This window comes from Acinonyx jubatus, chromosome B2 (genome assembly GCF_027475565.1).
Source record: "Acinonyx jubatus isolate Ajub_Pintada_27869175 chromosome B2, VMU_Ajub_asm_v1.0, whole genome shotgun sequence".
In the NCBI taxonomy this organism is placed as follows: Eukaryota; Metazoa; Chordata; class Mammalia; order Carnivora; family Felidae; genus Acinonyx; species Acinonyx jubatus.
The window spans coordinates 130898398-130925926 of record NC_069385.1 but is presented as its reverse complement, the minus strand read 5'-3'; the positions used below and the strand labels follow the sequence as shown (position 1 = coordinate 130925926).

At 39.4% G+C, this 27529-nt stretch overlaps 1 protein-coding gene across 1 annotated transcript in view; it reads left to right on the top strand.

Moving 5' to 3' along the window:
• Positions 1-24678, top strand: part of LOC106971974 (uncharacterized) — a 328414-nt gene extending 303736 nt beyond the window's left edge. The window contains exon 15 of the mRNA XM_053223149.1: positions 24442-24678. Within this exon, the coding sequence (XP_053079124.1) occupies positions 24442-24486 (45 nt within the window). The 3' untranslated portion in view covers positions 24487-24678. The remainder of the gene's footprint in view (positions 1-24441) is intronic.
• The last annotated feature ends 2851 nt before the right edge of the window (positions 24679-27529 follow it).

Genomic DNA, 27529 nt, shown 5'->3' with positions numbered 1-27529 from the left:
TTGTGCAGACGTCCAACATTCAATTGGACACACGTCTGTAGCTCAGGGGAGAAGTCTGGAAAAGCAACCTAAATCTGAGCGTCATCCACACGTTGGTAATATTCAAATCAGGAAGAGCGTGTCAAGAGAGGGTTGAGACTTGGCCGGCAGGAAGCCACAGTCCTGGAGACAATGGGGGTGGGGGTGGGGGGGTTGAAAAGGATAGAGAATGAGCAAAAAAGATTGCATGATGGTGGAGCCACAATCGGTGTCTCTTCCCTAGAACAGGATTTTAAATGCTCGAGGTATTTATCACAGTCTGAGGGCCATGCGCAGTCCCACTGGAGGTAAGAATTCCATGGAATTGAGAAGATGGAGAGCATTTTTGGATTTCAGGGGTAGTTTGGACATAGTGAAGAGGAGAAACGAAGGCCGTGTGTTCAGACAAACCGCAAGGATCCGACGTCCCCCTTTCGTTTATTTCCACCAGAACTTGATGACTCTGGGACAACGGCTTCCAAATCGAACAGCTGGAATGTGATCTCCATCACATACGCTGAGGAAGCTGGAGCTCCCATAGCTTTTTATCCTGTGTATTAATAAGTCGTGGGGATGCAAAAGGAGAAAATTTAGTTAGGATAATGTTGTGTTCTTCTGTGTGGGATTATGAATCCTTAATGTTATTGTCTCTGCTGATGTTTGTTGCACGAGGAAAAGGCAGCTGGCTCTCTGTGGTTTTCACAGGAAGACATCCACCTCACCAGGCTCTCACAGTGAGAAAAATTTCAAATGCGTAAATGAAGATCGATCATTTTCCCAGTCCCATTGCTTCCCTTTGTGGTGTTTTTTGCCCCGAGATTATACAAACGGATGGTTTTATGGCCACTGCACATCGCACAGCTGTAAATGCAGTATATAATCCTACCAGAAATTATTCAGAAGTGGGGGGGGGTATGGAAACACTGGGTAACGCGGTCAAGTTCAAAACCTGCGTGTGTCACCCTACCCCACGTAGCTCATATTGGTCACATAAGTTAGAAATAACCTAAAGCTGAATTTAAATCGTAGGCATGGCTCCTTGGAGCATTGCTGGCATTGTGCTTTCTCCTTTTATCTTTTTCTTTTTTAATGTGGGTTGTGCCAAATGCAAAAAAAAAAAAAAAAGTAAAGAAAGAAAGAAAAAAAGTTTTATCTTTGTCGTTCTCTGCAGATCTGTTTTTTTTTTTTTTTCTTGAAAGGAGGGCAAACTTAGCCTGCCCCATGTGAGCTGTGGCCCCCAGTATACCAGGGTCACCAAAGGTGCTATTTTCCTTGCAATGCGCTAATTTTCAAAACAATAGCGTTTTACAGTCATTCAGGGGGAAGCCCCAGGAGCGGAAAACAATATTGAAATTAAGCTTAGTGTGTGAAAAACATTATGTACTTTTCTTCCCACTCCTCGGCCTTGATGTCTCTGTTCTCTGAGCCATAACATCGCCATAAAACCTCACAGCCACGCTGGAGCGCGTCACTTTGCTGATACCTAGGGGGGTGAGGCCCTCGCGAATCTTGGCTCTTCCAGGGCTAGAAGCTGATTAAAACGCGCTGGCTTGAGCTCTGTTCCTTCCCGGGCTTCCTCCCTCCTTGCCAACTACCAGCGGTCACCGACAGGGCTCCCCGGTCTGCCTCTGCCAAGCGAGAGGTTTTGAAATTAAAAATCCGAAGAAACGGTGCCGGGAGCTCTTGATCACGTGGCTTCTCCTTAGGAAACCGCTTAATGAGGCAACTTTCGGCACAACCTCCCAGGGGCGCCCCCCGCCCCGACCGCAGAACGCGGATTTAAAGACACAGGATTTCTTTCCACACCAGACACAGGCGCTCGAGCGCCTCAGGGTGCAGACCTCCGTCTTCTTGAGAGACAGGGTGACTTCTGCAGGACGTGTGGGGCGTTGGCCGGTGGCCGGTGTAGTCCGTGCGCGTTCCAGGAGAAATTGGCGAACGGACCAAAAGCATCAGGAGAAAAGGAGAATGAGGCACAATTTTCAAATCTCAGCAGAATTTAGGTCACGCTAGGCGCCTGGGTGTGACTGGCTCAGTCGGTCGAGCCTCCGACTTCGGCTCAGGTCAGGATCTCACGGTTGGTTTGTGAGTTCAAGCCCCGCGTCGGTCTCTGTGCCGACAGCTCAGAGCCCGGAGCCCGCTTTGGATTCCGTGTCTCCCTCTCACTCTGGCCCTCCCCCCGTTCATGCTCTGTCTCTGTCTCAAAAATAAATTAATGTTAAAAAAAATTAAAAAAAAAATTTAAGGTCATACTGTATGCATGTCTCACTCTGCTTAAAACATTTCCCCTGTCCTTAATGGTTCTATGGAACTATGATATTCATATTTATTTATATAGTAGACCTTTGCATAAGGGTACCGATATTGATCTAATTTATTTTCCTTTATTTATTTATTTATTTATTTGAGAGAGAGAGTGCATGAGTCGGGGAGAGGGACAGAGGAAGAGAGAGTAAGCATTATCCATGCTCAGTGTGGAGCCCACCGCGGGGCTCAATCTCGGGAACCATGAGAACATGACCTGAGCAGAAATCAAGAGTCAGATGTTCAAGCCACTGGGCCACCCAGGTGCCCTTGTTTTCTACCGTAGCAGGATTCTCGCACAGAGAGTCATGACACCGAGGCTTTTTAATTTCCAGGAAGCAACTTTATTTGTGCCTGCACTGCCTAGTTGGGTCCGTACCCCAAGAACTGAGCCCCGCACGATATGTGCCATGGTTTTTTTTAATACATTTTCTAGTTCTTTGTCCCCCATATATAGTAACACACACAAACGTGTAGTCTGATTAAGTAGTTTCAGTTTACAAGGTCATGAGGGATGTTGTCATGTGCGTGCATAGCCAGGTCACCTTGAAGTTTTCTCTTCCTTTTTTCTCTCTCCTTGGGGAGGGGACCCTCCCACACTATTATTTAGCATTTAAGTAGTTCCTCCCCTCTCCCCCTAATTTTACACTATTATGAATAATAATGAACATTGTTATACAGAAATCTTGGTCCACATATGTGATACTTGTCTTAGGCTCATTTCCTAGCAGTATAATTACCAAATCAAAAAGATATAAAACTTTAAAAGACCTGTTAACAAATTACTCTCTAGAAATGTAATAACTTACATTATCACCAGTGGTTCAGGGCAGTATACATTCCAACCCATCATTACCATCACTGATTGTCATTCTTAAAAATAGAAAGAATGAAAGAGAGAGAGAGAAAGGAAGGAAGGGAGGAAGGAAGGAAGGAGGGAGGGAAGTAGGGAAGGAAAGAAGGAAGGAAGAAGAAAGGAAGGAAAGAGAGAAAGAAAGAAAGAAAGAAAGAAAGAAAGAAAGAAAGAAAGAAAGGGAAAGAAAGAAAGAAAGAAAGAAAGAAAAAAAGAAAGAAAAGAAAAAGGAAGGAAGGAAGGAAGGAAGGAAGGAATCAAGAAAGGCTTTGCCAGTGTGAAAAAGAATTTCATCATCTTAATTTTTATTTCTTTGCTAATGACTCTGAAGTTGTTCATATGTTTAATGTCTATTTACATTTCTTCTATGAGCTGTTCACTTAGGACATTTGCTATTTTTCTGTTGGGATGTTAGCGATTTCCTTTTTAATTTGTCAGAACTCATTACTGATTATAGCTATACTGTTTTACTTTTGGTCACCATTCTTTTTTTTTATTATTATTGTTACAAACATGTTTCCAGTTTGTCATTAGCCTTTTAATAATGACCAATTTTTTTTTAAAGCTTTAATTCTTAGTGATGTAAGTTTTTCTTTCTGAGTACTTGCATTGGTTTTATGCATTGGTTGGAGTCTTTCTAACTCCAAATTAGTTGGTCTAAGGCTTAAGGTCACTGTGGGGTGACTGGGTGGCTCAGTGGGTTGAGTGTCAGACTTTGGCTCAGGTCATGATCTCGCAGTTCATGAGTTCAAGCCCCGCGTCAGGCTCTGTGCTGACAGCTCAGAACCTGGAGCCTGTTTCTGATTCTGTGTCTCCTTCTCTCTCTGCCCCCCTCTCACTTGTGCTCTGTCTTTCTCTCTCAAAAATAAACATTAAATTTTTTTTGAAAAAGATGTGGCAACAAGGTCACTGCTCATATTTTTAAAATAACTTTACTTTAAACACGTAAAACTTTGATGCACCTGGGAATTAATTTTGGTGTGCGGGTGGCATCATCAGAATCCAATAAAAAATCTATCACTTTCTTAACTATCAAATTTCCCTTAACTATTAAAGACATGCATGCACTGGGACTTATTTGGGGACAAAATATTCTATTACATTCATTATTAATTCTTGTAGACCATAGTATTTTAATTGTTCCTTATGAATTCTCATATCTGATCACACAATTTTATTCTCGTCTTTCTGCCATTGCAAACTTGTTACATATGCTTGCGTATTTATTCTTTTAGATGAACGTTAGAAACATCTTGTCAAAGTTAGAAAGAAAAATGTCATCAGGATTGTACCAAATTGCTTTAAAATTACAGACAGTTCTCACTGAGCATAATTAACTGGAATTCATACCATGTGAGTGTGTAAAACAAGGCGTCTGTACAATAAACACATATTTTCGTTAACACAGTACCAAGCAAGGTGAGAACTGCCTGAAAAAATCAGTGAATATATTTTACCCATAGTCTTCTTATACAGGAACATCATCCATCCTGTGTAAATACCCTGTGAAAATATTTATAGCTTGGAATCTATATTCCAGGCATATAAATTAATCCACTAATAACGTTACATTTTCATTTTAAGATCTCTAAGGAAAACATTAGAGTGTTCTTCTTCTAGGTTGAATACATTGCAAGGTACTTCCTCCTTATTTTAAATTTATTTTAAGTTAAACCTCCTCCCCCCACTGTTTTTTTCTTTTTCTTTTTAACAGTAACTTTTAACTTTTAACTACTTATGCTCTTAAAACTGATTTAATAAAATATTTATCTTGTGTCTGATTTTTGTAGTCCCCTATTAATCTAAAAAGAGACCTTTTTTTTTCCTATTTATTCTCTTCAGAGTTTTGGAATAGTAAGGTAACTTTTTTTTTATATTAAATAAGAATCCTTTTTCTAATTTTCTTAGAATTTTATCAGAAATATATTCTGAATATCATTCAAACTTTTAAACTTTTAGTAGGGTTTTAGAATATGTTTCTTTTGAAACTTGTTAATGTAATATACTATGGTAATATATTTACCAACACTGAAATAATTTTGTGTCTTGAAGAGAAACCTTACTTGGTTGAGGGAGATAATTTTTTATTACACTAATGAATAATTTCCCTCAGAATTATTAAGATTTTTAAATCATATATTAATAAGTGATTTTGAGTTATCATTTCTTTTTTTACACTTTATGTTTTTTTGATTTATGGTTATGATAGTTTAATAAAAAATACCTTTTTTGGTCTGAAAACATGTATTTATGTATGTATGTATGTATGTATTTTTCAACATTTTTTAAATGTTTATTATTTATTTTTGAGAGAGAGAAAGAGAGAGAACGTGAGCAGGGGAAGGGGAGAGAGAGAGGGAGACACAGAATCCGAAGCAGGTTCCAGGCTCTGAGCTGTCAGCACAGAGCCGATGTGGGTCTTGAACCCACGAACCATGAGATCATGACCCGAGCTGAAGTTGGACACTTCATCAACTGAGCCTCCCGGGTACCTCTATATGTATGTATTTTTTCAGTTTTACTTATATTTACATACTCTGCACCCAACATGGGGCTTGAACTCACGACCCTGAGATCAAGAGTTGCAAGGTCTTCCAACTGAGCTGGTTAGGTACCCCCGGTCTGAAAAAGTTTAAATAGCATTAGAATAATTCCAGTCTTGAAAAATGTTTCTAGTGTTGTGTTCACACATAAGGTGTTCTAGCATTAAGCCCGTTTTGAAATAATTTTTTGATAATGCATTTATTTTCTTTCTGGGTTATTGATGTTTTCCTCTTATTGCTTCTTTGGCTTATTGTGGAGGATCTGCTATTTTCCCAGAAAGCTTTCATCTTTATTGAGACTTACCAATCTGTTTACAAAGTTGTGTGCCATTATGTTAATATAAAATATGTCCATTTTCAGCAGCTGCATCTGGCACATACCCTCTTACCATACAAACTCCCTTCCCTGAAGCCACCAACTGTTATTCCTGTGTGTTCTCAGGGAGGCCCGGGTGTTCAAATACAGGTCCTGTCAACTCAGGCACCTGACGTTATCCCCTGCCCTCCTTGATCTTCTGGGGCTTCCAGGTGTGTAGACAGCTGTTTCTTTCCATGGAGTACCATGTCTGCAAAACCTAGTAAATCCCCTTGGGCCGTAGGCACCTCTGTTTCTACTGGCCCCCACCCTATCTCCTCAGTACTGCTGCTAACTCCCTCTTCCTTAATGTACATTTGTAAGTTCCTGTCTCCTCAAGGCACGTAACCACTAGTGGAACTCTAGTTCCGTCAAGAAGTAACTTTCTATGCTCTGTTGCTATACTCGCCCACAAGGATACTCAGGTATCAGCAAAGGAGAATCTGACGCAAGGTGTCTGGGATGGGATCCCCCGTGTTCTGCTTGGTTAACATGTCCTCAAAATGTATCTGAAGCACCTTATGAATGTTTAGTTTGAATTGACAAAAGGCTGGAGTTGAAGACAAGTCATGGTGAAAAAGACCATGGTGCTCCCAGAACCAGTTCTCTCTGTTGCCCGAGGCTTTGTTGATGGGGAAGCCTTGTTTCCCTTGACCACGAGTACTTCCTAAAGAGACTCCGCAGCTCTTCCTATAAATAGATGGCAGCAACCAAGCATGGCTATTTGCTAAAGAGGAAAACATGGAACTTAGCGGAGAGCTGGGTTCTTCTACTGTATGTCTATTCATTTTATTTAATTTTTTGAATGTCTATTTTGAGAGAGAGAGAGGGAGAGAGAGACAGAGTGCACACACATGCTCAAGCAGGGGAAAGGCTGAGAGAGAGGGAGAGAGAGAATCCGCTGCAGCTCAGAGCCCCACACGGGGCTTGATCTCATGAACCCTGAGCTCATGACCTGAACCGAAATCAAGAGTCAGACGCTTAACCACCTGGGCCACCCCGGTGTCCCTTATTTATTTATTTTTTTAATAACACATTTTATTTGCTAAAAAGCTAACAGCTTTGGCTTAGTTCAAAGCTGATCGGTTGAAAAAGCTTACAAGAACAGGAAGATAGGTTAAAGGATGGGCAAAATGATTTTAGAAGTTTAATATTAAAAAATAGCTATTTTCATGCACATATATCGAAACACAAGGATGGGTAAATCAGCATCATGCAAACACAGGAAATAAAAAAGCTTTCATCATGCATTTCATTTTCTTGATCCTTGCTCTATCCCTGTTTTGACTTGTTATGCTTTGAGAATTCAAAATGTTCATCTGTATCTATTTTTTCTATCTTGCCTAGATTAGATAAGGACTATTATCTGTTTTGCTTTGTTCTGCTCAAATGTGTAGCTGAGGGCTTTATGAATCAATTTGATTTAATTTTCACTTTAGTATTTATTTATGTTTTATTGAAACATTTCCCCTAACTTTTTTATTGGATTATTTTATTAGGCATTTGAAGCATTTGTTTGTGTCCGTGAATCTGTCTTTAAGTGTTTACAGATTTGGTTGCATTATCTTATATTTAATTATGTTATCCTATTTTTATTTTCTGAAATGTAGTAAATTGTAGTTTTTATTTCTTTTCTGACCTAATCTGTATTTAGAAGATGCTATTTGTTGCTATAATGTTAAGTTTTAAAGTTCCAAATGTTTTAGAAATTTATATGATTTATACACTTCATACGATTCTGGGGGCCCCTGGGTGGTGTAGTCGGTTGAGCGTACGACTCTTGGTTTTGGCTCAAATCATGATCTCACCTTTCATGAGTTTGAGCCCCATGTTGGGTTCTGTGCTAAGTTTGAGCCCCATGTTGGAGCCTGCTTGGGTCTCTCTCTCCCTCTCTCTCTGCCCCTCCCCTGCTCACTGTCTCTATCCCTCTCTCAAAATAAATAAACATTTAGAAAACAAAATAAACTTACACGATCCCACTTAAATTTACAAGATTAGTTCCTAGCTCTTGTAATATATTCTGAGAATGTGTATGGCTTGTATATTTTTTCACTGAAAACTCTATTGAGGTTTAGTGTACCCTTGAAAAAAAAAAGAGTATTCTCCTTTCGTATTTACAGTTTGATATGTCTTTTTCCAGAGCGCCCATTAATTCAAATAGTCTTTATTAGTGTATTAAAATACCTTATGTCTTTGTTTTGCACACCTGACTTAGCAAAAACTCAAATGACATTACAGTTATTACAGTTCTCTTATACCTCTGAGAACTTTGGATTTATATTTCTATAGCTAATCAATCATGGCCATGGTTTGACCTTTTAGGGTATGAAATGAATCTTTTTTTTTTCTTTTACCTTAAATGCTTATATGGTATAAAATTAGTATTTTCCACAATACTGTATTTATACTTTAGTGAATCTTTCTTAGTATAGTATATACTTGCTGTAAGTGCAGATTTCAAAACACCAGCAGAGTTTAAATTCTGATTCTGCCTCCTCAGTACTCTGTCCATTTCCTCATTTATAAAATGAGTTATTTCAGTTAGGATCATCTAGCTGATCTCCAATTCAAATCAGTTTGGTGTCATTCTTCCTCATTTCTTTGAAATGCCCTCTGCTGTGCATCTTCTGGGTGTTAGTTTCACTTTCAGGCTGGCCTTGCACATGGTTGTAAGAGGGTTGCTGCAGTGAAAAGCTTCACATCCACTGACCATGATGCTTCACGTCCAAGAACTTGGAACCTTTTTTCACCAGCTCCTCTTTACCTCTCATTGGTCTCAGGAGACCGATGGAAGCTGGAGAACTGGTCAGATTTGTTTCTGAGCAAGGCTGAAGGGGAAGGCTAACCACTTGATAAAAATTGGATCTATTAGGGTGGAAAGGGCCGCTGAGGGGGCTCAGTCAGTTAAACGTCCCACTTCGGCTCAGGTCATGATCTCGCCGTTCGTGTGTTCCAGCCCTGTGTCAGACTCTGTGCTGACAGCTCGGATTAGAGCCTGCTTTGGATTCTGTGTCTCTCTCTCTCTCTCTGCCCCTTCCCCACTTACGCTCTGTCTCTCTCTCTCTCAAAAATAAACATCAGGGGCGCCTGGGTGGCTCGGTCGGTTAAGTGGCCGACTTCGGCTCAGGTCATGATCTCGCAATCTGTGAGTTTGAGCCCCACGTCAGGCTCTGTGCTGACAGCTCAGAGCGTGGAGCCTGTTTCAGATTCTGTGTCTCCCTCTCTGACCCTTCCCCGTTCATGCTCTGTCTCTCTCTGTCTCAAAAATAAATAAACATTAAAAAATTAAAAAAAAAATAAACATTAAAAGATTATTAGGATGGAAAGAGTAGAAATCCATAATGAATGACAATAATAGCATTACCTCATATTGGATGAGGGTGTCTCAGTAAAGCAATGAAAAGTGTGTGGCACATTGTAAGTGCTTAATAAATAAAAATGCTATTATTATTAATCTTTTCATATTGCTTTGTATTTCCTCATGAGCAGCTTGTATTTCAGTTTTTAAAATCTAGTTTGGATCCTGCTCCTCAATGAGAGAACTTATACCATTTTGTACATTCCCATAATTTCCATTTACTAATTGGTTCTGCCATCTTGTCTTACAAACTATTGGATATTCTATTTTCCTTTAAATTGCCTTGATTCTGTGCTTTTTGCTCTCTGAAATGTATACATTTTCTCACTCCTCAGTGGTTTCTTAAGTGTAACTTATTTTTAATTTCATAACTGGTTACATTTAAAATTAAAAATTGCTTGAGCCTATGAGTTTTTTCCTAATCTCTTTAAGATCAGTGTAGGAAAATGTGCTTTTATTTTCATAATTCCTTGGCATTTGTCCATATGATTCTGGCTAACAGAAACAATATTAGTTCGTTTGTTTTAATGTAGTTTAGTTTCTTCTTTGAGAATTCACAAAACCAGAACGTTCTCATGTATCCCTTTGGCTGTATCTTCCAGGTGCCCTGTTCACACTAGTATTCTTTCCCCGTAGGGAGTGTCCTGTGCAAATCTCTGAGATAGTCTACAGTCTACTATCTCACTGCCATGAAACTCAAGAAAAGAAAATATAACAGGTTTCCGGGAGGAAATAGTCTGGAAAATGCAACTGTACACAGTGGAGACAACAGTTTATATCATTATGCTCAGCAGTGTTTTTAGAGTTTTTCAGAAGTCTCCATTCCAAACAGAATCATACTTTCCCTTTCAATAAGCAAACAGTCCAGGTAAATGATTTCCCCAAGACAAAAGAGCAGTCTTGTTTTTAATTTGAATTGAAATGTACACATTAAGAGAAATACAGACATGATATTTAGCCTTGAAATGTAGTATTCCTTCTCATTGCGTCCACTTAAAAGTGTGGATGTGTGGTCTTGGGGTGCCTGGGTGGCTCAGTCGGTTAAGTATCCAACTCTTGGTTTTGGCTCAGGTTATGGTCTCATGGTTTATGAGTTCAGGACCTATGTCGGGCTCTGTGCTGATAGTGCTGAGCTTGCTTGGGATTCTCTCTCTCTCTCTCTCTCTCTCTCTTCCCCTCCCCCACCTGAGCACCCATGCACACACTCTCTTTCAAAATAAATAAGTAAACTTAAAAAAACGATTTGAAAAAAGGCATGGGTGTGCAGTCTCAAATGTAATACCCTGTTAAAGGGGCAAGGGGCTGAGATTAAAGAAATCATCCAAGATGGCTTCCTTTATCATGTCATCTGATACCTGCCAAAGTCTTGAAACCTAGTGAATGTTATGAGATATGATGTCCCTTAGAAGCCTACCTCACAGTAAGTGGGATGAGACATGAAGGCAATGGCTTTTATTTCCAAATTCCTTTAGAATGGCACAGGTGTGGGAAGACATCAAAGAAATAGAAGAGGTCAGATCTTTTTGACGTGACCAACTTGATAAGCATTAAACATAATGTGTATATATGTATATCTATCTATATATATACATATATATAAAATGAGAGCTTATTTAAATGTGACTTGGAATTAGTCACCCTGCTTCCTAGAAGAGGCAGGGGTTAGGCAGGTGACATAGAACAAGTAACACCACCGCCTCTACTATCCTTTCATGCCACTAAAGGAAGAGTCACTGAGAGTAGGTGGCCTTTTGTGTCGGAGAAGCACATCAAAGACCTTTGGTGTACCAATGTGGGCCCCAAGACAAATAGCCTCCAACAAAGGGAAACCAGAGTTCAGCACACAACTAAAAATATGGAACCGAACGTACAAGAAACATGTGGTCTTGAAATATATATTTAGAATAAATGTACATAAAAGTGACCATGGCCTTAAGAGCCATACACCCAAGATCCACTATAAAAAGATCACAGGTCAATTCCAGTGGAGTAATGATTTTCAGATTGTTTTGGTGGAGGCTACTTAGAAAAAAAATAATCGGCTCATAAATATCACTTTGTTATATTTAAATTATTTTGCAAAGACAAGTGCAAGTGAAATGTCGTGCAGTTTGAATGTTTACATCTTGAGAAGCCAATGGATTATTAAAAACACGTTCACTTTCTTAATTACTTGACTATGATTTAGTTCCTAACAAACAGTGATGATCATTTAAAATAACAATAGTAATCGTAATAATGATAAAACATAGACTTAATCTCACTTGCTTTGTCATATGTCGTATTTTTATAAGCCTGGAAAGGAAGCTGTAAGTCTCATTTTCCTAATGGAGAAATTAAAGCTCAGATGGCTTAAAGCAAGTGACTGACTTAACATTCAAACCTTGACTGTCCTGGTCTGAGTCCAATAACTATTCTTTTTTACTATATTATACCTACTGTTGTCAAAATAGTTCAATGAAAATGATTTGCTGTTCTTAGGAACACACTCCTTCCAATTTCCATTAGAATCAAACACACCAGCTATGCATAAATAATCACACATCCCCTGGGTCCAGGCAATACTGATCACTCACATGACAGAGAGAGCAGGGAGTAAAATTATTTAGAAAAGCCAAGCTACAGTGTCTCATGATATAGCAATGTCTGAACAGGGCCCATCAATAATCATGATTGAAAAATGGACGCAAGTCCAGGTATGATCTGTCGTGAACTGATAGAAATGCTAGTCCAAATTTCGCCCTCTCGTGTCTGATGTTTGTTGCAGTGACCATGAATTCTGCAGGGTTACGTTGACCACTCAGTTGATGTCGCTGGAAGTTGTGTTTTGAATGTGCCATTTTGGCCCATTAACGAAGAAGCCTCTGCAGGCCATTGCAAGGGAGGGATGACACTAAAATACTGCTAATAAGACATCACAGAGCTATGAACCTGCTTGAATCTTTAAAACTCATTCAAAGTGCCAAATATCCTTGACAGTGAGTGTGGCATTTATGGAGCACTGCTCTGTCCAACGTTGCAGTAAATACCTTGGAGGATATAAAGACATATAAAGTATGTAGTAAAGGAGCTTACTAGCCAGAAGTGTAGGACAGAAATTAAACACATAAAACAATCAGTGAGCAAAAAGTTGCCGCTGTAATTAGTTGCTCCATTGTTTGGTGTGATTTTAATGTGTATATACACCCCGTAAGGAAATATGTGTGCCTGTATGATCGGAGACATATCTACATATCAAAAAGTTGCAGAGGTAATGTCACTTCTCAAAGAGTTTGTTTATATCAGAGAATTTATTTGCCTCCAAACGAATCAGTTTTATTATCACCTGCGGAACTGTTGGAAGCAAATAGTCCTTAGAATCGAGGCCAATAAAAAGAGCACACTGATAAATTTTTTCTCGCCCTTTGGCACAGCTGTTCTGCCTCTGTGATATGTGATCAACACAGCTCAAGACTGCACACCAAATCACTCCTCTGCATCGACAGGCAAACTAGTACATGGGTGGACGCGGAGGGGGGGGGAGTCTATCCTCTGAAAGACATGAGGTTTCTTGTTGGGTCCCCAAATCAAACATCATGGAAATAAAACACATGTTTTGAAGAAACTTTTCTTTTCATGGACTCTGTCCTTATTCGCAAAACATGCTTTGGGGATGTGTCTGAAATATGATGGAATGTTCAATCGATATGATATAGTTGAGACAATACATACTAGTAAATGGCATCACGTTATTTCTGGTAATATCTGCAGATGGGTAGGTACAATTCAAAGAAAGGCAGAGATAAAATGTAGCAACTTGGTTTTTTGAAAGTCATTAAAGTACGGGAGGTTGCTATTGAGGAAACACTGTGAGCTGATAATTTGTAGAATTTTAACTTTTACGTCAAAAGGACATGCAGACTTATGATTTCAAAATGGAAATAACCATTTGTCACTTAACTAGCACAACATCCTGGGGCAGTCCTTGGATATCTTATTGGTCAGAGTTATGGGTTGTGGAGAACAGAACCCCCCCAGCCAGTTTCAGAAGACATGACTGTATAAAGGGGGCTTGGGGTTTAAAAGGAATCTGATAAATATTGTCTTAGGTTTTTCTCCACCTATAATGGGTCTGGAGTGTATGTTGAGTGAGCCAGTCTGCTGGATCTGGTACAGAGCTCCAAGCAATATACTCAATTGACCTAAATTTAGGTTAATTAAAATCTTGATGTCTAAGAATCATTTATGGGTTTTTTAAAGCATTTTTCTGTAAGGTTTGCTTTTGCTAACATATCCAATAGCAAAAATAAATACATGAATTTTTGCTCTGTAGGACACCCATGGAACTAATAATACATACTAGGCAAGTATGTAACTTGGGTGATTTGGGAGGAAACAAAGAGGGATCAAATAAACTCTCTGCCTTTAAGATTCTTCTGCGGGGCAAGTGTTGAAGTTTGAACACTTTGCACTTTGATAGTTAGTCTTATGTAGCTTTATAGTTGACAGTTATGAACTCTGTGACATTCTATTCATATATGGTGTCCTTATTTTGAGAGAGAGTAGAATTCTTCCCATTGACCATGTGATTTTGGATTTTAAACCTGGTGGAGATGTTTTGGAGGAAAAACAAGGGTCATTTTCCTGGAAAATAGGTAGGCAGACTCTATGTCTTTGATAATACTGGGCGAAAAGTGAAGGGATGAATCATTGTATAGTTTATGGGTTGCCTGACTGAATTACTATTCACTAAATTCCCAGTTATCATTCACTGCTTGAATGTTAAAAAACTGATTAAAAGGAAATCTGTCAAGTTTGGAAATCAACTCATTCCTGTTCTTGGCTCTAAAACTAACTCCAGATGAAGTTCACCTGACAGTAATCAGATTCAGGGTCTCCGGCCAACATATATTACAATCTAGAACATATACTCGGCCAACTGGGCCATTCTGGGTGGCAGAATGTAGCAGGAAAAAACCCGTAAGCAATGGGGCCTGCCACACAGAGTGCTAAACTGTCAGGTTTTTTTTTTTTTTTTTTTTTTTTTCAGATTCTGTGGCTCAGGCACCCGCCAAGCAGGAGATTTGTGATGAATAGCGCCCATATTGATTTTTCCATAATGGAGTGTAAAAGAAAAATGGACAGGTTTTGTTGCAGGTACTTTCATGGGGCACTAAATTGGAGGATTAGTTGCAAACAGCAGTACTGATAAAGTCTGCTGTCCATCTTGATGGTTGGGTCTTTCTATTAAAATGACACATAAATAACCTATTATATCCCCCACCCATGGAAATTCAAATGCACCTGTCAACTTGATAAAGCACTTGCCTGGAGGGAAGCATTGTTTACATTTTTACTCTATTCTCCGGAAAAAAGTGAGATTCTAATTATTTCCCCCACTGTAAATTAATGCTGACTGTGATGGTTAGCACATCTCTGTATTGTTACATCTTTTGGAAAGTTAAATAATAGAACTGATCCATCATGTATTATACAACGTGTATTTTATGACAGCCTTCCCTAAGCTCTTCCATCTTCTCTCTATAAATGCTCATTTCGTCTCTAACTTGGGCGCTTTCGGAGTCTTTCTTTTTTCTATCCCATGAGGACTCTTTGTTGATACCCAGTTAATTCCAAAACTCTCAACTTCCACCCTCTGTAGCCTGCCTTATTTCTTTCCCTTTTGGAAAGACATATACGATTTTCAGCCCACGACTACTTGTTTTTAACCATCTAATGTCACTTTTAGCCTCCGCCTGGGATTTTTTTTCCCCGTTAGATGTATCGTGTTTGAAGACAACTCATTTGACTACATTCAGAATGTCCACTCGTAAGTAATTGGGTTGATTTTTCTTCAGAATAAACTCACCTTTTCTTTGTTCTTGTTGTTAACTTTCGGTTGATATTTGTCACAATAGTCACGCTCAATAATGCCTACAGTAATAAGCTCTTCATTTCCCCCGACTTATCCCATAAATTTCTACCTCAACTTCTCCTTCCTCATCCTTCCCACACATTAATTCCTATAAAAAGAAAATTGTTTCTTCATGGGAAGAAAGCACATAGGGACACATAGTCTTTATGAATTCCTGTAACAACTCAACAACAGTTACCTAAAGTAACCTAAGGTTTAAGATTATAAAGTACCACGGGGTGCCTGGGTGGCTCAGTCGGTTGAGCGTCCGACTTCGGCTCAGGTCATGATCTTAGGGCCCGTGAGTTCGAGCCGCGCGTTGGGCTCTGTGCTAACAGCTCAGAGCCTGGAGCCTGCTTCCCATTCTGTGTCTCCCTCTCTCTCTCTGCCCCTAAACCACTCACATTCTGTCTCTGTCTCTCTCAAAAATAAATAGATATTGAAAAAAGAAGAGTATAAAGTACCTTTTAATCCTGAATCTAGTGTTTTCTATTGTTTCCTGTTCACAGACACTCACTAAGAGCGCTGTGTTTCTTAAACTCTAGGTAGCCTGTAGGTGACCTCGGAATTAAAAGCCCCTGAAAGGTAGATTCAAGAGATGAAGTGCAGCTGCCTATTTGAAGATCTCTGTACAGATATTTCTAGAATTATGGTGGAGACAGAATGCCATGCCTCATGCACTCTGTGTACAGCCTGCACAGGATTTTCTTGAAGTATCTCCAGGGGTGAATTGATTCTTTCGTTGCTCTTTTTCTCCAGTTTGTGAATCTCAAGCCGATCTCTAATACCTGTATGTTCCATCAGTGAATTCCTGCCTGAATTCAAGATATTACCCCACAAAATCACTGGCAAACTTCAATTGGGCATCTGTAGCATAAACAGTTTAAAAATTTGTAAATACCCTCCATTGAGCCAATTTAACAAAAGCTAAATTAGTGACAATCAAAACCTTTTAGCTGAAATAGTCAGGCAATTTGAATAACTTCATTAATGTGAACTTTTTTTTTGTTTTAAAATTAGTTTTTAATAATCAACTTATGTGTCTTTAAAATCTCTTCAATTTTCCCATCACTCAAGAGATATTGATATATTCTTATGGTCTCCAAGTAATTATGCCCAATGTTTTAGAAAAACATGGCAGTGTATTATCGGTCAGTTATTATTTTGTTTACATTCTTTTTTACATTATCTTGAAAATGATATGTTGGAATGAGAATTTGGACATGAATTTTATTTCCTCTATGCCTCCTTTCTTAGGAAATGGGTAGACTAAATGTCTTATGTGAGAGTTTTGGTTCTCTTAAGAGACTGAAGAGAAAAATAAAGGATGTCAGAGAATTGAAACCTAATCTGATAGCCGGACAAAACACAGCTGCTGGTCAACTGTCAATAAAAATAAAGCTGTAGTTTTGACAGAGATAGTAATAAACTGTATTTAAAAGATTACAAAAGGGGCGCCTGGGTGGCTCAGTCGGTTAAGCGTCCGACTTCGGCTCAGGTCATGATCTCACGGTTCGTGAGTTTGAGCCCCGCGTCGGGCTCTGTGCTGACAGCTCAGAGTCTGGAGCCTGTTTCAGATTCTGTGTCTCCCTCTCTCTCTCTGACCCTCTCCCGTTCATGCTCTGTCTCTCTTTGTCTCAAAAGTAAATAAACGTTAAAAAAAAAATTAAAAAAAAAAAGATTACAAAAGGTGTTCACTAAAAAAATTCCTTCAGTCTGACATTGCTTAAAATCTGGATTAGAACCTTTTTTTTAAATTTATTTTTAACGTTTATTCATTGAGAGATAGAGAAAGACTGAGCATGAGCAGGGGTGGGGCAGAGACAAGGGGAGACCCAGAATCCGAAGCAGGCTCCAGGCTCTGAGCTGTCAGCACAGAGCCCAAGGCGGGGCTCGAACTCACAAACTGTGAGATCATGAGCTGAGCTGAAGTCGGATGCCCAACCCACTGAGCCACCCAGGCGCCCCAGAACCTTTTTTAATTACCCAGAAAATAGAGGTGCTTGGTTTCGTGTGTGTGTGTGAGTGTGTGCATGTGTGTGTTTATAAGAGAGACAGAAACAGAGAGATACACACAGAGGCAAAGAGCACAAGTGAACACTAATGTCCTCCTCTTAACTAACCACTCATCCATTTTCCAGTCTCACGTCAAGTAAACTGAGTAAACAAGAGAAACTAGTAAACATATCACTACACGTTACCTGAAATAAACAATTCACAAATTCACTGCTCCATTCTATTGATATACAGGGAAATGCTAATCTGCCTGGTGTATAGCTGGTATAATTTCATAGCAGATGAGTTTCGTGCTAAATTTTAACTAAAATCTTGGAAATATTTATTTCCTCTGGTCTCTTAAGTGAGAAATGCATGGTAATCGTTGTCCTGTGTCTTGAATTTCCGGTTCCTAAGACGGATAGATCAATGGATAACATTTATGTATTTTGGCCTTGTACTCTTTCAGATTATAGCAAAGTTGAAGAAAACAGTGCTGTTAACAAGTAAGTTTATCATGATTTGCTGATCTCTAGAAACTTGAGAAAGTGAAAACACTGATGTATGGCCCTCAGTCTTGCATTTCTTATGTATTCTCAACCTAATGCACATTATCACTCTAATATCTTACTACATTTCAGAGGTTGAAATTCTCTTAGAAATTACTGAGTTCAATAGCTCCATTTTACCACTGAGGAAAATGAGAAATCAAGAATTTTGCCCAAATGATAAGAATACAAATCCAGGGGTGCCTGGGTGGCTCAGTCGGTTAAGCAACTGACTTCAGCTCAGGGCATGATCTCACGGTTTGTGAGTTCGAGCCCCGTGTCGGACTCTCTGCTGTCGGCACCCAGCCTGTTTCAGATCCTCTTTCTTCCTCGCTCTCTGCCCCTCCCCCGCTACACCACTCATGTTCTCTTTCTCTCAAAAATAAACACACATTAAAAAAAAGAATACATTGGGGCGCCTGGGTGGCGCAGTCGGTTAAGTGTCCGACTTCAGCCAGGTCACGATCTCGCGGTCCGTGAGTTCGAGCCCCGCATCAGGCTCTGGGCTGATGGCTCAGAGCCTGGAGCCTGTTTCTGATTCTGTGTCTCCCTCTCTCTCTGCCCCTCACCCGTTCATGCTCTGTCTCTCTCTGTCCCCCCCAAAAAATAAATAAACGTTGAAAAAAAAATTAAAAAAAAAAAGAATACAAATCTAAAATTTTGTTCTCATGCCTACTGGAGAAGACTGCTTTCCAGAGACAACAAAGGATGATAAGCCAAAAACATAGGCAAAAATCAATGGTCTATTAATATTTAAAACAAACAGTAAAATGATATAATCTGCATTTACAGGTTTTGTGAACACAGAGCATAATCAAACAATCCAAAGTTTGCATTTTTAAAGTGCCTGGGTAGCTCAGTCGGTTAAGCGTCTGACTCTTGGTTTCGGCTCAGGACATGGTCTCACGGATTCATGGATTTGAGACCCACATCGGGCTCTGCACTGGCAGCACAGAACCTGGTTGGGATTCTCTCTCCCTCTCTCTCTCTGCCCTTCCCCCACTCTCACTGTCTCTGTCTCTCTCAAATGAAGTAATAAAAAAAAAAAATTAAAGTGTTCTGGGTTTGTCCTTGGTCCAAGAAAAGAACTGAAGGAAAACATTTGTTCAATATTTACTTATTTACTTTTTAAAAATTTTTTAATGTAAACTCAAATTAGGGAACCCCAATAAGAATAAATAACAAATATGTATAATTTTTAAAAAAAATTTTCCCTTTATTTTTGAGAGAGAAAGAGAGACGGAGAGAGACAGATGGGGAAGGGGCAGAGAGAGGAGACACGGAATCCGAAGCAGGCTCCAGCCTCTGAGCCATCAGCACAGAGCCCAATGCGGGGCTCGAACTCACCAACCGTGAGATCATGACCTGAGCCGAAGTCGGGTGCTTAACTGACTGAGTCACCCAGGCGCTCCCAAAATGCATAAAATTTTATATTACTGATAGGGTCGATCTCTTAGAAATCAAGAGATACCGCATCATCAGTTTCTATTAGCCACATTAACAATTCTAAGCATTCTGTTTCATGGCTTATGCAGTTGCAACATGAATGCACTGATAAGCTAAGTTTCTATAATGCAGTGACCCTTCAGTCTTATGTGAGTATTGTCTTCAACAGGAGGTGCTTTTCACCTCTCAAAAGGAATTGACGTAAAATTTACACAAGGACAAAAAGTTAAGAAAACAAAATATATAACTCTTAGGCCTGGAAGATGCCTTAGAAAATACTTAATCCAATTTTCTCATTTTAGGGGTAAAGAAACCGAGACCCAGAGTTCGCTGATGACTGAGGCAGGGTACAGTGTAGGTTCCCAGGGTATTATTCTTCATCAAGGTAAACAAGGCAAGAAGACGGTATATTTCTTTACAGCCAAGTCCCCTCCAAACACGTTCCCCATCATTCAATTTCAATAATAAAGAGCACAGATATAACTATTTGATATATATGGTTTAAAGTGAATATAATTTCCTAGCTTCATTGCGGCTAGGGCACGTTGGCAACAATATTTTCCACATGCTTTACAGTTTTAACGTGTGTCCATTAGGGGCACCTGGGTGGCTCAGTCGGTTAAGCGTCAGACTCTTGATTTCACTCTTGATTTCAGCTCAAGTCATGATCTCACGGTTTGGGAGTTTAAGCCCTGTGACGGGCTCCACACTGAACGTGGAGACTGCTTGAGATTCTCTGTCTCCCCAGCTCATGTGCACTCTCTCTCTCAAAAATAAATAAATATTTAAAAATAAAAAAATAAAATAAAATAAAATAAAATAAAATGTGTCCTTTAGAGACAAAGTAGACACAGAGTTTAAAAGCCTAGGTTCTGGGGTCAGATGTCCTTGCAGCCATACTTTGGCTCTACCGTTTACTAATTCATCCCAGGTAAGTTAGTTGACTGCCCCCCTCTCTTCCTTCATTTTCTTTACCTGAGATTTGGGGTAATGATAACCACCTAGGTTTACGATGAGGATTAAATGCAATAATTCATATAAAGCGGATCATTGTCTGTGTTAGTTTCCTGGGGCTGTCATTTCAGAGTGCCACACATGTGGCAGCTTAAACAATAGGAATGTGTTGTCTCATGCTCTGGGGGCTAGAAGTCCAAGGTTAAGGTGTTGGCTGGATTGAATCCTTCTGACAGTTTTGAGGAAAGATCTGTTCCATGCCTCTCTCCTGGATTCTAGCAATTTTCTGGTCAACTTTGGCATTCTTTGGCTTGTAGATGAATCACTTCAATGTCTGCCTTCATATTTATATGACATTCTCCCTGTGTGTTCACATCTCTCTCTGTGTCCAAATTCCCCCTCCCTTTTTTAAAAATAGTTTTTAAATGTTTGTTTATATTTGAGACAGCAAAAGCGGTGGGGGGGGGAGTGGGGGAAGGGCAGAGAGAGAGACAGAGACAGGCTCTGAGGCTCTGAAGCTCCAGGCTCTGAGCTGTCAGCACAGACCCCAACCTGGGGCTTGAACTCACGAGCTGTGAGATCATGACCTGAGCTGAAGTTGGACACTTAACCTACCGAGTCACCCTGGTGCCCCAAATTCCCCATTTTTATAAAGACACAGTCATACTGGATTAGGGCTCATGCTACTGAGCTTGTATTGATGGAATGCAAAGGCTATTCCCAAATAAGTTCACAGTCATAGGTACTGGGATTTAAGACTTCAATATACTTTAAGGGAACAGGATTCAATCCATAGCATTTTCCCCATCCTGAGTTATTCCTTCAGTGTCAGCCAGAGTGAGTCCTTCTCTATAATGTCATAGATGTTTCTTTTCTGTTCACAAATGCTCGATGGTTTCTCAATCCAGTTACCATAAAAGCCATCATTCTTTAGGGGTCTACACATCCCTGAAGAATTGGCTTCTCGCCACGGACTCCCACCACTTCCATCTGACCTCCTATTTCTCCCCTTTCTCACTTTGTTTCAGTTCTTTTGGTTTCTTTGCTTTTTCTTGAACATAAGGCAAGTGTGCTCTACTCACGGCCATTGCACTTGCCGTTTCTTTGTCTTACGCTAGTCTCCCCGTTACATCCATGACTGACACACCTTCCCTTCATTCACATTTATTCAACTGTCTGCTTCCCAGAGAGGCTTTCCCCAAATGAAATAAAAGCTCTGAGTAAAAAAAATTGCAAAAAGTAGCTCTACCTTCCCCACTCCACCCCATTGCCTCATCCCTTACCCTGTTTCCTTTTCCTCCATAGCATGTATGATACATTCAGTTACGTACCCAATGTTTCTCTTCTCTGGCACACCATTTGAAGTAGAGCAAGGACTTGGTCTTATTCGTTCAGTTCCGTATGTCCATATTGCCCTGGTAGGAGGTAGATTTGAGTACATAGATTTTGAGTGGAAGGTTGAATGAATGAACTAATGAATGAATGTGCTTTGAACATAGCCTTTCATTTTATTTTATTTTATTATTTTATTTATTTGTTTATTTTTAAAATATAATTTATTGTCAAATAGGTTTCCGTATAGCATCCAGGGCTCATCCCAACAAGTGCCCTCCTCAATGCCCATCACCCACTTTCCCCTCTCCCCAACCCGCCATCAACCCTCAGTTTGTTCTCAGTATTTAAAAGTCTCTTATGGTTTGCCTCCCTCCCTCTCTATAACTATTTTTTCCCCCTTCCCTTCCTCCATGGTCTTCGAACAGAGGCTTTTATATAATGAGTCCTAAATAAGTATTATTTATAATTCTTATACTTAATTGATCTTTTCCCAAATAGTTACTGCTGTGATCAATTTTCAATATGCTGTTTTCCTTTTTTATTTTATTCTGCCCTGGAAAATTCATGCTCAAAGAGAGAACTACATTAAAAAAGGGGGTGGGGGAGGATGGTAAGTATGATGATGAAATCAGCAATTGACAAAAATCTCGTGAAATCTCAAAAGGTGTTAATATTCTGGAAACTTAGACTCACTAGAAGTCATTAAACTAGAAGTTTGGTTGAAAGATGAGTGCCAATTTCTCCCATTCTTTTATTTTTCAAGACAAAATTCTGTATCTTTCCATATATAGCCTTTCTCTTCCTTCTAAATCTCAGCCTAGGGGAGATTTCCAGAATGAGTCATTTATTTCCATCACTTCCAGACATGATTTATGCCTCCTCAATTTTTTTTAGAATTTTTAATCTCTCATAGAGCATTTAAAACTTCTTAGTTGTAGGCCACGTGGATGACTTAATGAATTAAGCTCCCAACTTTTGATTTCGGCTCAGGTCATGATCTCACCATCATGGGATTGAGCCCTTAGATGGGCTCGATCCTGACTGTTGAGCCTGCTAGGGATTTGCTCTCTCCCTCTCTCTCTGCCCTTCCCCTGCTCACACACACACTCTCTCAAAATCAATAAATAAACTTAAAAAAAAACTTCATTGTAAATGGGAATTATTTATATATGTGTCTCACTTCCCTTACTAAATTGTAAATGTCGTGGAGCCCAAGATGATATAATTTAACCTGTATATCTCACAACATCTGGCTTGAACGAGGGACTCAAAAACATTGTTGAATAATGAAAAAGGACCTAGTTTTAAAGCACAAATGATACCCACCGATTTCTTTTATGATTGTGAAAAATAACTGGGAAACATTCCCTGGTCCTGTAAGAGGAAGATATTAAATTAAATAGAGTCCCTTTTTTATGTCATTAAACCATTATTAGTCCAGTCAAAATAATATTTCTTTACTTGTTGAGCTGTTTAATAAGACAATTAATTATCATATAATAGCTTTGGAGTCAAGGTTTATATGCGTGCAAAGGGGTATTATTCCAGGAGAGTTATGACATAGGCAATCTTTGGCTTGTGGGTGGAGTGGGTGGATGATATGATAAGATAGCAGCTGAAAAAACTTCAGTAAATTAGGAAATAAGGAATTACAACTTGCATTGTGGGAAGCTGGTGGAGAGTTCACCTTGCCTACACTTCTGATGGAGTGGTCTTAGAATTTTTTTTTTTTTTTAATTACATACAAGAGCTGTTGTTTTGCATATCCATTTTGGATCTGGCCAAAATGAATCAATTTCAGCAGCTTCAAAGAGCTAAAGAGGCATGTTTAGGCATGGCAAAAACAAAACAAAAACCGGGTGCCTTCAACACTGAACCAATTCGAATCACTTAATTCACGTACGTGTTCCTTCGACGAATACATATGTGGGGCCCCTTCTGAACCAGGCTCTATTCCCTTTTTCTCACAAAGCTTACATTTGGGTGCAGGAAGAACAAGAAACAAGTAAATCTAGAGTGTGGTTGCTAGTAATACTTTCAGTAAGTGTGGTGCTGAAAATAAAGCACAGGGTATGGCTGAGGATACAAATGTTATTTCATACGGGGCGAGGTCAGGAGAGATGCACTGATAAGGTGACATGTGAGTAGCATTTTAAAGGAATGGAGTGTGCTACTAGGTATCTTGGAAAGATTCACGCAACAGCCATTGCAAAAACTCATGCAGGAGCATGCTCAGTGTTTGGTAAGTTCACCCTAGCCGCTGCTAATTCTCCTTCCTAGATTTTCAGCCAATTTATACTCCCTAACTAAGGTTTAGGGGGAAAAATTCGTTAGGATATAAGAAAAATGATAATTTGTATAGTTTTGTTCATTTCAGTTAAGGCAAAAATGTTTGAGCAACTGAACTTTGGGGGTTACTTACCCTGAATATAAAGTAAAACACTCAAACATACACACACATACATGCACATACAGACAACTTCTCCCTCTATTGTTTGCTTGCCTTACGCTTTGGTATTTTTCTACTGTTGGAGAAAATGAAGCCAAAAGTATGGGATAAGAACCAAGTCTGAGTCACCAGTATGGTGGTGGTGATTTTAGATGAGTATTTGCTGATAGAGAGCTCACAGCACATCAAAGCAAAGGTAGGGGTGCTGGTGGAATAAATATTTTAGAAAGAAAGAGCAAGTCATTTCTTGGTGGCATTGAAGGGAAGAAAAAGAGGCTCCTTTTAAATTTGAAGATCTGGGTATATTGTGCAATTCTTTGGCCACGGTTTATATATTTTATGAAATCTGACTGTAAAATTAAGGTTTTTTTTCTTTCTGTATCTATAAAGAGGGAAGCACATGAATGGAAAATACTGCTGGCCACGTCATTATGAGTGCTTTCCTCTTCAACAAATGCATTTGCCACCTGTAGGATTTATCTCCAAAAGCAGCTGGCGGCTGGAGCAAAGTTTAGTTTTTTTCCCTTCCCTTTCTCCTTTCTGTCATCTTTTGAATCTCATCTCCGCTCCTGATGTCAGATTTGTAGTGAAACGTTTTCACCTCATAGTCCTCTCTTCCTATGCCAGCGGTTCCCATGCACAGTGCAAAGACAGGAGTGTGGGGGGGGGGGGGGGCGGGGATGGGGACTGGAGACAGGGAGGTGACAGGGGGTACGGGCTGCTCCATGCTTGCACGCTCTCTGAAACAAATCTGTAGTTGTTCCCAGGTAGGTGCATCTGTGCTATTATCAATACTGGCATACATATGTACAGAAACCTTGGGAACACTGCTAAGACCTGGGACCTTCTACTTGCATGAAATGACCTGTAACTCTTTCTTTCATTTACTTCCATTCCCAAGGCCTTTGACACATGTCAGAACCAGAAGTTCTTTGTGGCCTCCTCGCGCCTTACTTAAGAATTTTGCAGCAGTGCTATGAAAAGCACATATATCTGCGAATAGATACGAGATATAAAATTGTGGGGGTTACTAACATTAGAGATATTCCCAACAGCAAAACTGATTATCTAATGTGTATACAGGCACATAAAGATATATATTCGCTTTCCCAAATTGCATAATTTCTACCTAAATTATGCACAGGTAATTTTGTTCAGAAGTATGGCTTTCTGGCAGTGCAACATAGTTTATTACCTTTCTCTAAATTGATTCAAATTTACTTAAGTGCTCCTTCTATACTCCTAATGGCCGTGTTAAAGAAAGAAACAACAAAGGCATAGTCGTCTTGCTTACCTAATTTATTTATGGGTAATCTTCTATTAATTTTTTGCCCTTTTATTTCAAAGCAACATACAAAATGAAGAAACTTGCAAAATTGCTGAGATCTATAGTTTGCAGGGAAATAAAAAGATCTCGATGAAAATTGAAAACATTACCAAATGTGTAATATTTGTTTCCAAAACTTCTGATAGTATCTCAGCGTTTAGTGTTTAAGCCAAGGTCATAGGTGAGATTTTCATGTGAGCCAAGTATGTCTCTGTCCAGAAAGTGGAAACTACGGATGAATCAAGGAAAAATGTAAATCCATTTTTATATTTGGAAAACCAAACTAAGTCCTGCCATGTTTTTTCCATCCTGTGAACAAGAATTACTATTTTTTACTAGACCCAAATCTTGGAAATGTTGCCATTTTTTAAAATCTACACTGGAATACATGATATTGTGGTACTACAGACACATTTAGTCAGAGATTTGCATTCATTGATTCTAAAGAAAGGTGTTGCTTTCTAAGACAACACAAAACACCCATCTTACTGAGACCTAGTTTTTTAGTGACATAGTCTCTCCCAATGAAATGGTGAATAAAATCACCATCAACAAGACACAACTTATTTGGAGTTCTAAGCTTTAAATACCCAAGACACCAAATGGATTATCCAGTATGACCTAATTTCCTGACCCTGGTTCCCTCTTGCCGACTTTCCACACTTGTAAACAGAGTGCAAATTCCAGTGAGGAAAGAAAAGAAATCCACCCCCAAGAGCCGGCCTGTTAAAAATGTATCTATGCAGTAAATGTATGTACCACTGTGTAATTATAATAACATAAACAAATCCACTATAAGGACATTCACATCAGACCTAATTTCATGCTGAACTATTATAATGCAATTAACAGCCTCATAGTCCTATTTTAATTAAGCTCTGTTGTGAAATATGCAGCATTTGAACCTGTTCCGGCCTGTTTCGTCTATCATTGAATTACCGCCCTTAACTTGTTTTTCTGCTGAACGATGAGTTTCATTTAAGGATTACAGTTTGCGGGTCTGGCATTTTGTGGGTTCTTCTAAGCCACTGTGTGTCCAGATTGAGCTCTTCAGAGGCGTACTTCCTGGGCTGTCCTGGAAGGGAAGGGACGGAGTCAATTGGTTTTATGAAAGAGATTTCAGATGACAGGAGAGTTTACTTCAGACTCAGTTGGGCACAGTAGCTGTCTTCTGGCCTATCATTTCCAGAAATACTGAGTGAACTCCAATTTTCCAGGGATATTACTCAGACTGCCAAATAGTTTAACCATTCCTCACTAGGAAATGGAAAACAAAGGCATCTATAGAAAATGCACTTTATAGAAAAATCATATCCTGCTTCCTTCCTTTTATCCCTCACCTACCCTAGGCAAGAATGTCTAGGTTGTCTGGTATTTGCCTTAACAAATCTTTCCCTTCCTCTATTTGGATTGCCTTCATGGTCTGAAAAAAAATCCAATGAGAAATATTGCACGTGAATATTTATCAACTATCAAAAGGCAGTTTGCTGAGAAGCTTGTTACTCTACAGCTAGTTTTAAAGAAATAGAGCGAAAAGTCAAAGAGGACATAGTCGCCAAGAATCACGTTCGCTCACGTAGGTTATTCAGGCTTGAGCCAAAGGACCAAAGAAAAATCGAATGGTGATTTCCTCATCACTCCTCACCTCTGTGTCCATCCATCTGATCTGCCTTTCTTCAGATTTAGTTCCCGTTGTAAAAATCCATGTTCTTCTTCTTTTTTTAATTTTTTTTTTACCTTGCCCTACTTTCTTAACCCTAGGGAGGATTTTAAGAAGGTTTCAAAGCTAAGCATCCCCAACTGCTTCAGGCTGTCTTTGGTTGTAAGTCAGAATATAAAGCAATTACCCGTAGGGTAGGATGCGTTCATGGCCAATGGGAGAATGTTCAATATATCAGCAGGTAACCGAAAATATTCTCTTCTGCGTGAACATCTGGTTCAGATTCTTAACCATTTCTAGTGAGGTTTTATGGGTCTCTTTCCCTCACCTCTGCTGTGCTCTGCCTTCTTTTCCATAAGGAGCGTGTACCCATACAGCAAAATAATGGGGTTTAACCTGATCCACATGGTTTGCTGTTGACAGGTATTTGATTATCCTATCTTAAGAACCGCTAGCTAGAAATCCTAAAAACGACCCCAATTGCTTTAGTG